This window comes from Dromaius novaehollandiae, chromosome 6, assembly GCF_036370855.1.
Source record: "Dromaius novaehollandiae isolate bDroNov1 chromosome 6, bDroNov1.hap1, whole genome shotgun sequence".
NCBI lineage: Eukaryota > Metazoa > Chordata > Aves > Casuariiformes > Dromaiidae > Dromaius > Dromaius novaehollandiae.
The window spans coordinates 32,326,043-32,341,101 of record NC_088103.1 but is presented as its reverse complement, the minus strand read 5'-3'; the positions used below and the strand labels follow the sequence as shown (position 1 = coordinate 32,341,101).

The 15,059-nt window shown below is 63.9% G+C and overlaps 3 protein-coding genes across 5 annotated transcripts; 2 read left to right on the top strand and 1 right to left on the bottom strand.

Annotated features, from left to right (window-relative positions):
• Positions 1-1,188: 1,188 nt before the first annotated feature.
• PGAM1 (phosphoglycerate mutase 1) lies at positions 1,189-4,601 on the top strand. The gene is made up of 4 exons (XM_026102912.2): positions 1,189-1,491; positions 2,265-2,539; positions 3,216-3,396; positions 3,538-4,601. Exons 1-4 carry the CDS (start codon positions 1,353-1,355, stop codon positions 3,705-3,707), a joined length of 765 nt encoding a protein of 254 aa, XP_025958697.1. The 5' UTR covers positions 1,189-1,352; the 3' UTR covers positions 3,708-4,601.
• Positions 4,602-5,302: 701 nt separating this feature from the next.
• Positions 5,303-7,797, bottom strand: EXOSC1 (exosome component 1). The gene is made up of 8 exons (XM_026102893.2): positions 7,730-7,797; positions 7,307-7,422; positions 7,083-7,157; positions 6,636-6,724; positions 6,339-6,372; positions 6,094-6,144; positions 5,913-5,997; positions 5,303-5,666 (listed from the first exon to the last, which is right to left on the bottom strand). The coding sequence occupies exons 1-8, from the start codon at positions 7,758-7,760 to the stop codon at positions 5,560-5,562; spliced, it is 588 nt and encodes a 195-aa protein (XP_025958678.1). The 5' UTR covers positions 7,761-7,797; the 3' UTR covers positions 5,303-5,559.
• Positions 7,798-8,557: 760 nt separating this feature from the next.
• On the top strand, positions 8,558-14,971 carry ZDHHC16 (zinc finger DHHC-type palmitoyltransferase 16). 3 transcript variants are annotated; one of them, XM_026102891.2, is made up of 11 exons: positions 8,558-9,151; positions 10,611-10,863; positions 11,194-11,307; positions 11,673-11,761; positions 12,002-12,030; positions 12,250-12,383; positions 12,656-12,703; positions 13,342-13,427; positions 13,771-13,894; positions 13,969-14,039; positions 14,417-14,971. In XM_026102891.2, exons 1-11 carry the CDS (start codon positions 8,832-8,834, stop codon positions 14,529-14,531), a joined length of 1,383 nt encoding a protein of 460 aa, XP_025958676.1. In that variant the 5' UTR covers positions 8,558-8,831; the 3' UTR covers positions 14,532-14,971. The 3 variants fall into 3 exon arrangements, with proteins under 3 accessions (XP_025958676.1, XP_025958674.1, XP_025958675.1); XM_026102889.2 differs by having other exon boundaries at positions 8,563-9,151; positions 11,113-11,307; XM_026102890.2 differs by lacking the exon at positions 12,656-12,703 and having other exon boundaries at positions 8,572-9,151; positions 11,113-11,307.
• The last annotated feature ends 88 nt before the right edge of the window (positions 14,972-15,059 follow it).

The window sequence follows — 15,059 nt, the reverse complement described above, 5'->3', positions numbered from 1 at the left end:
CTCCTTAGGGGTGGGTGGGGGAGCGGCACCTGGGAAGCTAAGCAGGGTCGTGGCTGGTTACGGCCTGGATGGGAGACCACGTGGGGCAGAAGGCGCTGGGGCACGGGCAGCCCCCCCAAAGAAGTGCGTGTATGGCACTGCCTCTCCACCCAGCAAAGCCACATGGATCTGGCCATTTGGGGTCTCTGTCCCCCTGGGCTCTAGCATCCTCCTGGATGTGGGATGAGAAGCAGCAGTCTGGACCCCCTTCACTCCCTGTCTCTCACCCGTTAGACCCCACTCCCTTCCCAAAGCTGGAATATGAGGGCCTTGCCACCAGGGGGTTTACTGTTCTTTTTGCTCTCCCCATTTCTCTGCTCTTGCCCTCTCCATCCCTGCCCTGGCTGCCAGGACCTGTGCAAATTCCACGTGCAGCACAAGATTTTCCACAAGGAGCTGCACAAGTACCAGCAGAGAAGATGGTACCAGTGCAACATCTGTAAGGAGCTTTCAAACCCCTGCCTCCCAAGCAGAGCCTCACACGGGCTGAGCCCGTGGGCAGGCCTGGGGTGCAGCCGGCCACTGCCGAAGCTGCAGGCAGGCTGGGGCAGCAGCCTGCGCAGAGCTGCTCCTGCCACCCTGCCTGGCCACCTGGTGAGGGTGAGTCAGGCTGCGAGGCCCGGAGGCGGGAAGCTCCCCCTTCCTGCGCAGACTTGCTGCCAGCCCTGCCCCGTGGGGAGCTGTGAAGGACTGGGGTGCAGGCAGGCATCCCTGCTTCCCTGCCACCAGATCGCTGCCCCCACCACTCTTCTCCCCATCTTGCAACTGCATTAGAGAGCAGCATGGCTCATGCAAGCCCTGAGTCATCGCCACGAGGTCCACAGCGCCTGGGCCTGCCGCCCCTCCTCCCTCGCCCTGTCCCGGGGCATTTGCCCGCAGCCTGGGCTCGGCAGCAAGGGCAGACGGGCAGCATCACTGTGTGGGCGCCGCTACTCTGCGCACTACGGTAGCTTCTGCGCCGCGCTGCCCGGCATTACGGCGGCGGCGACGTCGCGGCGGCGACGTCATGGCCGCCGAAGGTCGCGCCGCCCTTCGCGGGCTCGCCATGTGCTACGTGCGCCTTCGGCGGCCGCCGCCGCGCGCAGGCGCGCCCCCACCCGGCGGGGGGGGGGGAGGGGCACTGCGCAGCGCTGCGCCCGTTGGCTGCCACGGCGGGGCGCCGGCGCGCATGCGCGGGCCGCGGCGGGGAAGGGGCGGGGCGCGGCGCGGCGTGGGGTCTCCAGTCGCGCGCGGCGGCGGGAGCGGGAGGAGCGCGTGTGGAGCGTCCTGAGCCTAACGGTCTTAACGGTCCCAACGGTTCCAACCGCCCCGCCATGGCCGCCTACCGCCTTGTTCTCGTCCGCCACGGCGAGAGCGCCTGGAACCTGGAGAACCGCTTCAGCGGCTGGTACGACGCCGACCTCAGCCCCGCCGGCCAGGAAGAGGCGCAGCGCGGCGGCGAGGCCCTCCGAGGTACGGGCGCCGGGGGAGGGGGGCAGCCGGCGGCCGCGAGGCTGGGGCCTTGCCGGAGCGGGCCCGGGCGGTGCTGGGTGCATGGGGGGGAGGAGCGGCAGGATGGGAGCCCGGGGTGCCGCCCCTGGGTGCTGAGCCCCTCTCTGGGCGACACTGGCTCCTGCGCTGCGGGAGGTGCTGGTAAATCCCCGCGGGGGTGGCGAGCGCTAGCTCGTGCCTGCCGCTGCCCTCGGTGCCCGCAGCACCCCCCGTGCGCCCTGGGCCCTGCTAGGCACTGGGGCGGAAGGCCCAGGCCGCCCGGACCGTCAGCTCTGCAGTTACGTAAGCGCCATGTCCTTCCACTCCAGCAAGCCGCTACCGTGCGACCAGCAGGCACGGCGCATCTGCGTGGCAGGGCGCACGTGGCGTGGGGCTGCACTGGCAGGCGTGAGCCTCATCCTGCCCTGATGCACACCTTCCTGGGGTGATGGTGTGAGTCACGCACTCTTACATCAAATGTAGCAAACGCACTTCAGCTTTTTCCCCTGATTATGGATGCTTCTAGGTTGTGGAGAGAAAGGGCCAGGAGGTTTCCAGAGCTTACTCGCTGCAGTTGAATGAAAGGGGCACCGGCTGCGCATGGAGTAGCGAGTTGGATGACTGAAACAACAGTTCAGCTTTGAAAGCAGCAAGGGCAAAAGTGTTGGCCTGGTGCCTGCATGAGAGATGCTCTTTTTTCCTGCCTTTGCTCTGTGGTGCTGCACTCTCATGTCTGTGGCTCTGATCTTTTTCAGATGCTGGCTATGAATTCGACATCTGCTTCACCTCTGTGCAGAAACGGGCGATCCGCACCCTCTGGATCGTTCTGGATGCCATTGACCAGATGTGGCTGCCTGTGGTCCGGACCTGGCGCCTCAACGAGAGGCACTACGGAGGGCTCACTGGCCTTAACAAGGCTGAGACAGCTGCTAAGCATGGAGAGGCCCAGGTGAAGATCTGGAGGCGCTCGTATGACATTCCCCCACCTCCTATGCAGCCAGATCACCCCTTCTACAGCACCATCAGCAAGGTAAGGCATGTTTTTCCAGGCTGCTGTCTCCTTTCCATGGCATAGGAGCCTCTGGGCTAAAAGCAACCTGGAAAAGACTTAGAGCCCTGCGGTTGGTCCTCTTTTTCTCAGGGAGGGAGCTGCTAGTGCTGGATCTGGCCGCCTTTGTGGGGCATTCTTGGCGCTGCCCTTTGTTCCTCCACCTCTGTGGTGGCATCTGTGATTGTAATGTGTGGTGATGTCTGGTGTTGAGCTTGGTTCACCCTGCACTGTCCCTGAGGAGATTGAACCCCTGGGTGTTGCACAGACTGATTCAAGGGGATTCATGTTAATCATTAGTCTCATAACCAATGCTCGGATGCTTGTTGTGGATAAAGAGACTAGGCTGTGTGAAGCGCTGTCTTATCTAGGCAGGGACGATAGCCCAGACCTTGCTGAGTGCAGCCTTGAGGTTTACCTCAAAGGCATTTCCTAGCCTGCAGTAGCCTTTTGCCATCTAGTTACACTGACAGCATGTAGCTGCAAGCCCAGTTTTGCTTTTACATAGCTCCTTGGGAAGAGTGCTGGTAAATGAAGGCCCTGATATCACCTTCCCCAGCTGCTCTACCAGCTGGTACTGCCTCTGAAGCCCTGGCTGAGAGATGCGCAGCAGCGGCCAGGGATTTGGGCTGCTGTGTGATAGTGGCTCTTCCTGCAGGACCGTCGCTATGCTGACCTGACAGAGGACCAGCTGCCAACATGCGAGAGCCTGAAGGACACCATTGCCCGGGCCCTGCCCTTCTGGAATGAAGAAATAGTCCCACAGATCAAGGAGGGCAAGCGAGTCCTTATTGCTGCCCATGGCAACAGCTTGCGTGGGATTGTCAAGCACCTGGAAGGTACGTCAGCCCTGCGCAGGGCTCCCTGCTGCTCCAGCCCTGCCCCAGGGTGGTGCGAGCAGGGAGCCCTCCCTCGTGTGGGCTGTGGCTGAGCGTGGTCTGGGGAGGGTTCCCTGTGGGTGACCGTGCCTCTCTTCGTAGGCTTGTCGGAAGAAGCCATCATGGAGCTGAACCTGCCCACTGGGATCCCTATTGTCTACGAGCTGGACAAGAACCTGAAACCCATCAAGCCCATGCAGTTCCTCGGGGATGAGGAGACGGTGCGCAAAGCCATGGAGGCTGTCGCTGCACAGGGCAAGGCCAAGAAGTGAGGGTAGACGCGCAGGCTAGCGAGTAGTAGATGAGTCCCCTTCCCTCCCCGACCCATCTGTGCACACACCCCACAGCCGTAGGAACTCGGAGCTGCAGAGCTGGAGCGGGGAGCAGCTCCCCGGGACTAGGCCATTCCCTCTGGACCAGGCTCCCTCTGCAGACAGCCTGGGAGCCCATGGTCTGGGGACTGTGTGCAAGGAGCTCTGGTGTGGGAGGGAGCCCTGACCTCTGCCAGGCAGTAACTGCACACACCTCTGCATTGCCAGATCCCAGCCCTCAGGCCCCTGTCTGCAGGGGGGGCCCAAGCATTCCCCCTCATGCCTGGCTCCTCCTGTGCTTTGCTTTCCTGGCAGCTCTTGTCACTCGATTACTGTAGTTCTGTTGCTTGACTTAGTCATTCCAGGAGCATGACAGGAGCAGTGGTGTGAGTGCAGCACAACCAGTGACCAAGATGGGTGTCCTCTCCCATCATGGGTGTGCCAGCACAGGGACCAGGCTGTCTATATGCTAAAGGGTTGTATTTTGGTGCATGACCTGCTGTGCTCCTCTGTGTGGTACAGCACCCAACAGTGGTACTTGTGACTTTGGACCTAGCTCTACCAGCCAATGCTTTAACTTACTGCCTTTGGACAAGGGCGAGGGAGGAAGCATGTTGTCTGGAGGTCTGGACCTGCCGCAAACTTCACCACAGCCAAAGCCAATCCTAGTCCTGCTGCCTCATGTTGGTGAAGCAGATGCCATTGTGCCCCATCCCACATGCGTGTACTTGGCACTGTCACTGTGGCCTCCACCCTCTGCTGGTGTAGTGAGCCTGGGTTTGCACTGGGTCAGTGTAACTGTTCAACAATAGCAGCTGTCTTGTTCCAGTTCAATAAAGGAGTGATATGCAATAACGAGGTGTCTGTGCTTTCTTGTTGCAGCTTGCCATGTGCTCCTGGCCCATGTGGAGCTCCCTGCCTGGCCCAGTGCTTCCCTCAGCTACTTGTCTCGTTTGTAGCAGCAGCTGCTGGTGGACTTGCAGGAGCAGTAAGGTGCCCCTGGGATCTGGGCAGCAAAGTGCTGCCTGTGCTGGGGGAGAGGGCGATTCCCTGCTGCTTAGCAGGTGCTTGGTGTTTTACTGGCTCAGGAGGGTAGCACTCCCCTGGTCCTTGGCCCCAGAGCCATGCAGGATGCAGGGGGCCTGAGGAAGCAGGGGTGAGCAGGGAGTCAAGTACAGCAGCAGCTGTATGTACCCTGTTCTGGTTAGCACCTGCCTTGCTCTGTGCAGGAGGGGGGAAGCTAAGATACCCTCTGCCCTTGCTACTGCTGTGGAGAGCCCCAGGAGGAGGCAAACCCTGCAGGGGAGGGTGTAGGCTCTCCAGTGCCTGCAGCCAGCACCACGCAGCCTCAAAGCCAGAGCTCCCCATTCATCTTCATTGCAACAAAGCTGCTTGGCCCTCCCCTGCCCCAGCAGTGGGCTGGGAACAGATGCTCCCTTGCACCTGCACTGCTGTGGGCTGTCGCCCAACTCCACGGCTGCTCTACAAGGCTCAGAGCAGCTGGCTGGGGCAGCTGGAGCAATTCCTCCAGGCAGTGACTGAGCAGAGCAGAAAGCTCCTGGAAAATATTTATTATGCGCAGCACAAATATAAAATCCATCCTGGGAGCAAGGGCTGGGCTGGCTGCTCCAGCCTCTGGCATGTGTGGAGCTGTATGTAGGAGGGTCAAATCCAGTGGCTGCTTGGGCCACACGGCCCCCCCCGACAGCAGCCTCTGCCCCTGCAGGGTGGTTGCTAGCAAGGGTCAGTGCAGGTCTGCGGGGCAGGAGCCAGCTGCTGCCAGCCAGCACCCAGCTGCGCCCCGGCGGGGCCGCTAGGTCTGCAGGAACTCAGGCTGCACGCGGGCCACCTTGCGGAAGTCCTTGGTGTGTGTCCGCGGGCACTGCATCTCGCACCAGCTGATGGGCACCATCTGCGCCCCTAGGAGACGCGATCAGTCAGTGTCTTGGCACTGCCAGTGTGACCACCCACCCCTCTCTGCTAGTGGCCGGCTCAGACCTTTGCTTGCATTCGTTTCCAACAGCCCACATCCCTCCTCCCAGTGGCCCAGGAGATTCAGCAGCACAGGGAAGGCAGTGGAGCGCTTCTCTGGGAGCTGCATCAGCTGCTCCTCACAGGAGGGCGAGGCAGAGCTGACTGAGCCTGGGCCCTGCTGCCTGCTCCTACCTGCCTCACTGCGAGCCACCACCACACCCAGCTCGTTCTCTGCCGTGCTCAGCAGGTAGTTGGACTGTGCATCCCCCAGGGAGATCTGGTTACAAACAGGTTAAGGGAAAGGCCTCCCGGAGGGGACTCGAGTGCAAGCCCTCCGCCCACGCAGGCCCTCCCAGCGTGAGGGGAAGGATACGACTTTGGCCAGCACTATGTCGCCAGGGCGGAAGCTCTTGTAGACTTCTACCTGTGTGGGAGAGAGGAGACACAAACGCGCAGCAGGCGGTAGAGCCTGTCAGCGGGGTACGGCAGGGCAGGCACGGCAGCTGTCCCACGGCCGGGGCAGGCCGAGCACTGCCCCGCCAACGGAAAGGAGTGGAGGAGCGCAGGTGCACACCAGGGCTGCGGTGGCAGCCCAGAAACTGGCAGCGCCTCACTGACCTTGTCCTTCTCTGTGGCTCGAATATCTTCTCTCCTAGAAGAGGAGACGGAGGGATGTGAGCACCAGAGGGAGCAGACAGGGCTCCCCACCCAGCAGCAGGAGTTTCCCCAGCCTCCATGAACCACCAGGGCTTGCTGGGCATCCTGCGGGCACTCAGGGCACAGCTCCTGCCCAGGGCTTCGCCCAGCTGGCGGGAACCAGAGCCCAGGCAAGGCGGCGCAGAAAGCCCTCCTGCTCACGTGGAGGCCTGGGCATTTGGGCACCCAGCCTTGCCGGGAACACAGCCCTCTCCCTACCGTATGGTCCCCCGGAAGGTGGACTTCAGCGGCGTGGAGCCGATGTACAGGATGTGCACCTTGGCAAAACGGGAGTTAATGCTGCAGACCTGCCGAGAGGGAGAGCCAGGAATCAGCGCCAACCTAAGCATGGTCCAACCACAGTGCACCTCCCCCAGACACCCATGCACCAGGGCAGGGACACGGCAGGGCTCCTGCTGCCCGTGGCTGTACACGAGGAGCTAATGTCCCAGGCTCTGCGCACCCAAGGGAGTCACGGAGCAGCGGGGATACCCAACAGCAGGCCAGGAGGAAAACAGCACCTGTGCACCTGGAGAAGGTGAGCCTCCACAAGCCGCAGGGCAGCAAGGTTCACCAAGTGTGTCACTGCACGGCTAGCATCTCTCTCCTGCCCCCGAAGCGCCCTCCTCCACAGAGCGCAGTCCTGCGCACACCCCGGTGCCCCACCTTGCACGTCACGACGGCCCCCACATCAGGCAGGAGCTGGGACTCGGCATCCCTCACCACGGACACAACGGGCAGCTGCATGGAAGCAGACGTGAGGGTTAGCGCAGGGTGTGATGCACAGCTCGCACACGTGGCCGAGCTGGCCCATGCTCACAGCGGGCACTGGTGGGGCGCAGTCAGAGCCTGCTGTGGGGAAGGACGGTGCGTGCTGCAGCCACGCTCACCCCGCTCTCCTCGCTCCTCTTCTCCAGGCAGCCAGCCAGCGACGCGAAGATGAAGCCGTGCCGCGTGTAAGTCCCGCTGCCGGCGCTGGCCTCCCCGGTGCTGCACAGCCGCTCGCCTGAGGGACACACGCGGCGACTGAGGCCGGCCCCGGTCCCGTGCGAAGGCGGACGCTGCCGCAGCACGGCCCGCGCTGGTGCCGCTCCCAGGGACCCCCCCTCCCCGCCTGGGGGCGTCCCAGAGCCCCCCCTGGGGCGCGACCCCTCTCCAGGCCGGGCCCCCCTCGTACCCCCAGACCCGCCCCCGGCTACCCTCCTCCCGGGCCTGCCCCGTCCCGCCCCCGGGGCACCCCCCTACCACCCCCTTCCCGGCCGGCCCCTCTCCGGGCCGCCTGGGCCCCGCGGCAGGACGAGCCCTGCACTCACCAGGGACGCAGTACCGAGCCGGAGGCGCCATGCTTGCTACCCGAAGTGCGCCCGCACAAAGCCCTCACCCTATTGGTCCCCTGCAGCAAGGCCAGGCCGTAAACGGCGCCACTATTGGCTCGGCTCGGCCCGGCCCCGAGCGCCGGCGCGCTGCCTGCTGGGAGTTGTAGTCCGACCCAGCCGACCGGCGCTTCCCGGCAGGCCCCGCGCGGCCGACGCGCAGGCGCAGTGTGCGGGGCGGCGGGAGCTGCCCGCGGGGCCGAGGGCGGCGGGCCGCCGGGCATGGAGGCGGCGGGCGGCGGGGCCGCAGGTCGGGGGCTGCCGGCACGGGGCGTGGGGGTGTTGTGGGCTGGGCATCACTGAGGGGGGGCCATGGCACTTGGGAGGGCTGGGTGCTGTGGGGCTGGGAGTGAGTGGGGGGATGCTGTGGGGCTGGGAATGAATGGGGGGATGCTATGGGCCTGGAGGGGCTGGGTGTGCTGTGGGGCTGGCAGTGAATGGGGGGATGCTATGGGCCTGGAGGGGCTGGGTGGTGGGGATATGGGGGTGCTGTGGGGCTGAGAGTCAGTGGGGGATGCCATGGGCCTGGAAAAGCTGTGTGCTACGGGGCTGGGAGTGAATGGAGGGATGATATGGGCCTGGAGGGGCTGGGAGTGATGGAGATGCTATGGGCCTGGAAAGGCTGGGTGCTGTGGGGCTGGGAGTGAAGGGGGGGGGGGATGCCATGGGCCTGGAGGGGCTGGGAGTGAATGGGGGGATGCCATGGGCCTGGAGGGGCTGTGCGCTATGGGGCTGGGAATGAATGGGGGGGATGCCATGGGCCTGGAAGGGTGGCACTGGGTGCTGTGGGGAGCCTGGGTGTTTTGCGGCCACGAGCGTGGGGCCGAGGGCTGGGTGCTGCTGGCTTGGGCAGCCCCTGTGTCACATTGCTGGGTGCCAGCGAAGGGCAACTTGGAGCCGGAGGCTGTGGGACTGGGTGCTGCTGGGACGGGGCGCTGGAGCCGGCGGAGGGTGCTGCAAGGCTGTAGCCCCACCGGCTTCATGAGCCTGGCTGTGCACCCGCGGTGGGGCCAGCCCTAGAGCGCTCCCCTCTTGCTGTTTGATGCCTGTGGTGTCTGGCTTGGCCAGGCTGGTGGCTGCTGCCCTGCTCGGCCACTCGGGGCCTGGCATGGCGAGGGCTGGAGCCCTGGTGCCAGAGCGGGCCTGGGGTGATGCACAGCTCGGCCGGGGCCTTGCCGGGGCTGGCTGCGCCACTGGCTGCAGGGGGCAGCCGTGGGGCAGAGGCAGGGCTCCTGCCCCCGTCCCCAGGCAGCTCGGGCTGGCTGCCTCCCGCGTGAGCCCCAGCTCGGTGGCACCACCCGCCGAAGGCAAGGTGGTCGCCGAAATGGGAGCCTGGCAGTCCGGGGGGAGCCGGCTTGGCGGGTATGTAGGCCGTGTGTTTGGCGGGGAGGGCTGGCCCCACAACCTGCCCCTGGCCACAGCATTTGATCCTTTCTTTTTTTGATCAGCTCAGGCATGGGGCAACGCTGGGCCCAGCGGCTCTGCTGAACCACGGGTCCTGTCGTGACACTGCTTTAGCCGCAGTGGGGATGCAGCTGGGTGTTCCCAGTATAAGGGAGCGGAGGTGTTTGGAGGATGGTGGGAGCAGCAGGCTGGAGCCAGGCATGTGCTGCTTTAGACCTGGCTCGGTTGCCTTGTGTGCCCTGAGTCCTGCCTGCCGAGGGGCAGCTCTGTGCCTGGTGCTGGTGGGGAGCTGCAAGCAGCAGCTGAGAGAGATGTGGGGCAGTTTGGGGGGCTGGGGTGACTTGGCAGCTGTCGTGAGTCGTGTGGGGGGCAGGCTCTGTGGCAGCATGTGGCACTGCCACCTGGCACCGTGCTGGGGCGAGCGCCTGGGCCAGGCTCGCAGTGCGCCTCGGCAGGACCCCGGGGCTGCCTCGCTCCTGGTTAATATTGATGGGCCGTGCCTGCACGGAGCCCTCGGGGCCCCGACCCAGCAGATCGTTTGTCTCGCTGCTGGGCCAGCTCGGGTTCCTCCTCGCTTCCAGAGCGGCTCGCAGGTGGGATGAGGGGCTCGGCAGGCAGGTGAGCGCTTGGCCATGAGGGTCCCTTTTCCTGCACAGCATCACCTCTGCCTGCAGCTTCCCAGGGTCAGTCCTGCCCCTCCTTCACTGTTGCGTGGGGTTGTCTGAGGTGAAACCAGGGAAGGGGGGAAGTTTTGGGTCTCCTGGAGTGGGGCTGTGAGGTGGGGAGCAGCTCCTGAGACCTGGTCTGGAGGTCGAGGCAAAGGGAAGCAGCGTCCAGGCCCTGCCCTGTGGGGGTGGTGGGGCAATCCTGGCACGGGTCCTCTGCACTTGTCTTCTGAGGACTCCCCCAGTCCCGAATTGGGCAGGAGGGGCCGGGCCTGGGATTGTCCCTGCTCTCTGAGCATCTTTGGTGAGCACCTGCCCTGGAACTGGCCCAGCATCCTGGACGCTGGCGCCTTCTCTGGTTTCCTCTGAGTCAGTCTCTCCGTCTTGCTGTCCCGGCCCCCTCTCCTCTGGGAAAGACGAGACGGGACCGGAGAACGTCTGCGCCCAGTCTTGGAGGGCTGAGGGACCTGTGTCCCCTGCTGCAGCCCCACGGCCTCCAGGAGTGTGGGTGCAGCTCCCCCCACTCCTCCGCGTCCCTGTGCGGGACGAAGGAGAGGTCCAGACCCTGCTGTGCGTGCGGGTGTCAAGCAGGGTCGGTGCAGAGAGCTGGGGTGTCGCTTGGGGCTGCGTGAGCGGCATCGGCGCTTCAAGGAGGGCAAAGCCTCTCTGAGGAGCCCCCAGCCCTCGCTGAGGGGCGGCGGGGTGCCTGGGCAGTGGGGCAGCCTGCCCATACTGAGCATCTCTCCTTGCAGGTGCGGCGCGGCAGGGATGAGGAGCCGGCAGCGGATGTTTGCGGCGGTGATGCGCCTGCTCCTCAAATGCCTGCGGCTGGGCCGGCGGCGGCGGTTTAAGCTGGTGCGGCAAGTGGAGCAGCTGTGGCACTACGGGCGCCTCTGCCTCCGCTCCCTGCTCTACAACTCCTTCACCAACAGCGACGTGGTGCTCGACTCCCTCTTCGAGCCTGTCTACTGGCTGGTGGACCACGTCACCCGTTGGTTCGGTGTGGTGAGTACCCTCGATGGGGAGGGGTGCCCCCGGCTTGGGGGGTAGGCAGATGTGCTCCTGGGGCAACTGCATCTCACCGCTGCAGGGCCTGAACCGGCTGCCTGTGCTGGACCTGATGTGTGCTGTGCTCAGCTGGAGGGAGCGGGGGCTTCAGTGTGTGGTTCAGCTCGTTTTCCCATGCCCATATCCTGCCGCGGCGGAATGGGGCAGGTGCCGCGTGCTCCCGTGACCCAGTTCCCCTTCCTGTAGGTGTTTGTGGCACTGGTGATTGGGCTGACAAGCTCCATAGTGGCCATTGTGTACATCTGCCTGCTGCCCCTCATCCTGCAGACCTACACACCTGCCTGGATCTGCTGGCACCTCGCCTACGGACACTGGAATCTCCTCATGATTGTCTTCCACTACTATATGGCTATCACCACCTCACCTGGGTACCCACCACAGGTGAGACCAGGTCTGGGCACCAGTTGGCAGCCCAGCCTCTCCCAGGAGCAGGACTGGCCCCAGCTGTGGGCGAAGCTCTGGGCTGCTCCCCAGTTTGTGCTGTGGACAACTGCTGGGACCAACCAGACCACCCTGGGGGTGTCTTTGCGGGAGGCCTCCTTCAGAATGGGGTGGCTGAGTGTGGGTTGCACTGGGGGGGGATGGGTCATGGAGGGGTTGGGGAGCAGGTAATGGGTTGTCCCCAGCCCTGTTTGGGGCTGGCTCAGAGTCACAAGGGAGGTGAGGAGCATGGGGACAGAGAAGTGCTGGAAGCAGGGGACAGTGCGGGGCTTCGGGACACTGACCCTCTTCTGACTTGTACGCAGGCCAAGGACGACCTCACCGGTGTCTCTATCTGCAGGAAATGCATTGCTCCCAAGCCAGCTCGCACCCACCACTGCAGCATCTGCAACAGGTAGGGTCCCTCACCCTGCCCCACTGCCACCTGCACCAGGTAGTGCCCACGCCAGGCTGTTGTGCCCGCGCCACTCGGGGCCTCCTCCGAGATGCTTCTCTTCCCCCCTCATGCAATGCTGTGGAAGCTGGGCCCCTTCCCCTCTTGTCTCCAGCCCTGCGAGGGCCACCTGCCTGTCCCCTGCCCAACAGTGGGTGCTTGCATCGACACTGACACTTGTGCTGCTCTCCTCCCTCCCAGGTGCGTGCTGAAGATGGACCACCACTGCCGTATCCTTCTGCAATACTAACCCACTGCACTCTCCTGGGGGGAACCGGCCCTGCTCCCTCCTCTCCTCCCTGCCCTGCTCCTCTCCCGAGTCGCCTGGCCCTGGGAAGGGTGCTAGGAGCCAGGCTGGGCTGACAGGCCAGGGAGGGCTACCCTTGTCCCTGCGGGGTGGGCTCACACCCGTGGCCTGTCACAGTTACACACCTTTACCCCAGAGGCAGCCTGGCTGAACAACTGCGTGGGGCACTTCAACCATCGCTACTTCTTCTCCTTCTGCCTGTTCATGACCATGGGCTGCATCTACTGCAGCATCAGCGGCTGGGACATGTTCCGGGATGCCTACGCAGCCATCGAGGTGAGCAGGGCAGGCCTGGAGCCGCCCCGGCCCTTGCACCGCGGCCTGCTCTGGGAGAGGAAGTGCTAGCGCGCGCAGAGGCTGCCTGGGCTCCCCAGGCTGAGCTTGCAGAACGAGGCAGGACCAGCCCTAGCCTCTTAGTGACTTTGTTTCCCCTCTCCCACCTCCCGTGGGGCCCCCAGCTGCCCTGGTCCTGCAGGCTGCAGGGGAGTGAGTGGGAAGGGCCTTCTCCGAGACATGTAACTGGTGCCCTGTGTTTTCCATCCCCCTAGAGAATGAAACTGCTTGAGAAGGAGAGACTGCAGGTGGCTGCCAACCAGGTGGGACATCCCTGCTCCCCAGCTGCTCCAGGCAGCACGGAGCAGAGCTGCCCTGCAGCTCCCTGCAGGCTGGGTCCCTGCTCTGGATCCTGCTCTCAGGGTGTAGCCCTTGGCAGGAACAAACCAGCGCCCATGCTCATCCCATGGGTCAAGATTGCTGGGGCTGGCTGGGCAGCTCGGTTATGGGCACTGCCTCCAGCAGCTCGGGGGCTGCTTCCCTGTGTACAAGTTTCCAGCAGCTTTGGCTGGTGTCAGCAGTGGCCGTGGGGCCAGGCAGCTGCTCGGCCTGTGCTGCTCAGGCCCTGCCCTCCTGGAAGGAGCTGCAGCAGCGTGTACACATTTCGGCCTGAGCATCATCCGCTGTGTGGTGCAGTGTCCTGGCCAGCCCCGTGGCTGCTCCCTGTCCCCTTACCTCCAACCTGCTGCTTCTCACTCATCTGCTGGCTGTCAGGTGGTGTCTGTCTGTCTCATGGCTGTCCTAGGCTGCCTCGCCATCACCCCGGCTGTTGTGTTGGTTCTGGTCCCAGCCCTTTCTGGCTCTCTGATCCCCGCGTTAGTCACGGGTACAGCAGTCCCCTGACCTGGCCCTTGGGCTACAGAGCAGTTTGTGTAATCCACTCCTGTCCTTTTTTTTGCAGACCTACTACCAGACCCCACCACCCACCTTCTCCTTCCGCCAGCGGGCTTTCCACAAGAGCATAGTCTACCTCTGGGTCCTGTGCAGGTAATGGCACACAGGGGCTAGGAGCAAGGGCAGCATGGGACCCAGAGCTAGGCGTGCAGCCTGCTGCAGCCTGGCACTGCCCTGGGATGTCAGTTCCACTCTGCCTTCCCCTGGGCTGGGCTGACTTTGTCTAGCACAGACACCTCCCTGCCCTGCCGGCTCTGGGGCCGTGGTGGAGCAGGAGAGGCTTCAGCTCCCTGTCACACAGGATTAGACCAGTCAGAGCACCTACGCTGTGGTGGGTGCAGGCTGGGCCCTTACAGGAGGAGGCAGGCTCAGCCCCCCCACATCTGCCACACCAGGGCAGGCCTACGTGTGACCTGCTGTGCCTTGCTGTCCCCAGCTCAGTTGCATTGGCCCTGGGTGCCCTCACGCTGTGGCACGCTGCCCTCATCACCCGTGGGGAAACCAGCATTGAGAGGCACATCAACAAAAAGGAGAGGCAGAGGCTGCAGAAGAAAGGCAAGGTGAGCGCAGCAGCCAGCGCGGGTGGGCTGGCTGGGGCAGAGCCAGGCTCGATGCGCGTCTCTCTGGCCTGCAGGTGTTCAGGAACCCCTACAGTTACGGCAGCTGGAATAACTGGAAGGTGTTCTTGGGAGTGGACGTGCCAAGGTAAAGCCCTGGGGAAGCCCCTCTCTGGGAAGGGCAGTGGCATGTGGCGGTGCCAGGCCACCCCAGTTCTCTGCAGGACAGTATCTCCTGCTATGCGCTACTCCATCTGGCCCTGCGAAGGACCTTGGGCCTAGTGGGGGCACAGCACTCAGCTGCCCTGTGGCTCCTTAGCCCTGCCCAGGTAGGACCTCTGGCCTAGCTGGCACCCCTCTCACCCACTCCTGCAGGCTGCCAGTGGAGGAGCTCAGCTTTCTTGGCAGCTCGGGGACTGCGGCTCACCCCCCTCACTGATCTTGAGGGTCCTGCCCAGCTCCTGCAGAGCTGTGAAGCACCAAGACTTGAGCTTTTTGCTGCAGGGTTCATTTCTCTCCTCACAGACACTGGCTCACCCGGGTCCTGCTGCCCTCTCCTCACCTGCCCCATGGAACAGGCCTGAGCTGGGACCTCCCTCCCTGCGTGACAGAGCAGCATGCACCGCTCCTGGCCATCTGAGGTGGGGGACCTGGGTGCTGCAGTCGTCCTTGCCCTGCAGGCAGGGAAGCGCAAGATCGTCACTGTCATCCTGTTTGGCCCCAGCACCTGGCTGAAGGCAGGTGCTGGCACATGCTGCCAGCTGGAGCCAAAGCCACCGGGAACTGTGGACAGTATCTCTGCCTGAACGCCTGCTCTCGTGGCTCCTCGGTGGCTGCAGGCAGCCCCGGGGGAAGGGGGGGGGCACAAACTGGTGCTCCCCCATGAGCTGAAGGTGCTGCCCTTGCTCCACACAGGTATAGGCCAGCACGTCGCCCAACTTGACTCTCTGGAAACAGCGCGGGTAGGGCTGGGATTAGAGGACGGTATACTTCCCCCCCAGGTACTTGCCAGGGAGCCTTTTTAAGAACATAAGAACATCCAATAAAGGGTTGGGGGTTTTTTGTTTTTTTTTTTTTAAAGGAGACTGGCTCTTTTCCTTGGTAGAGGGACACAACCTCCTGGGGGCAGGGGAAGAGAAAGCCCCCATAACTTCCTCAACCAGGGTAG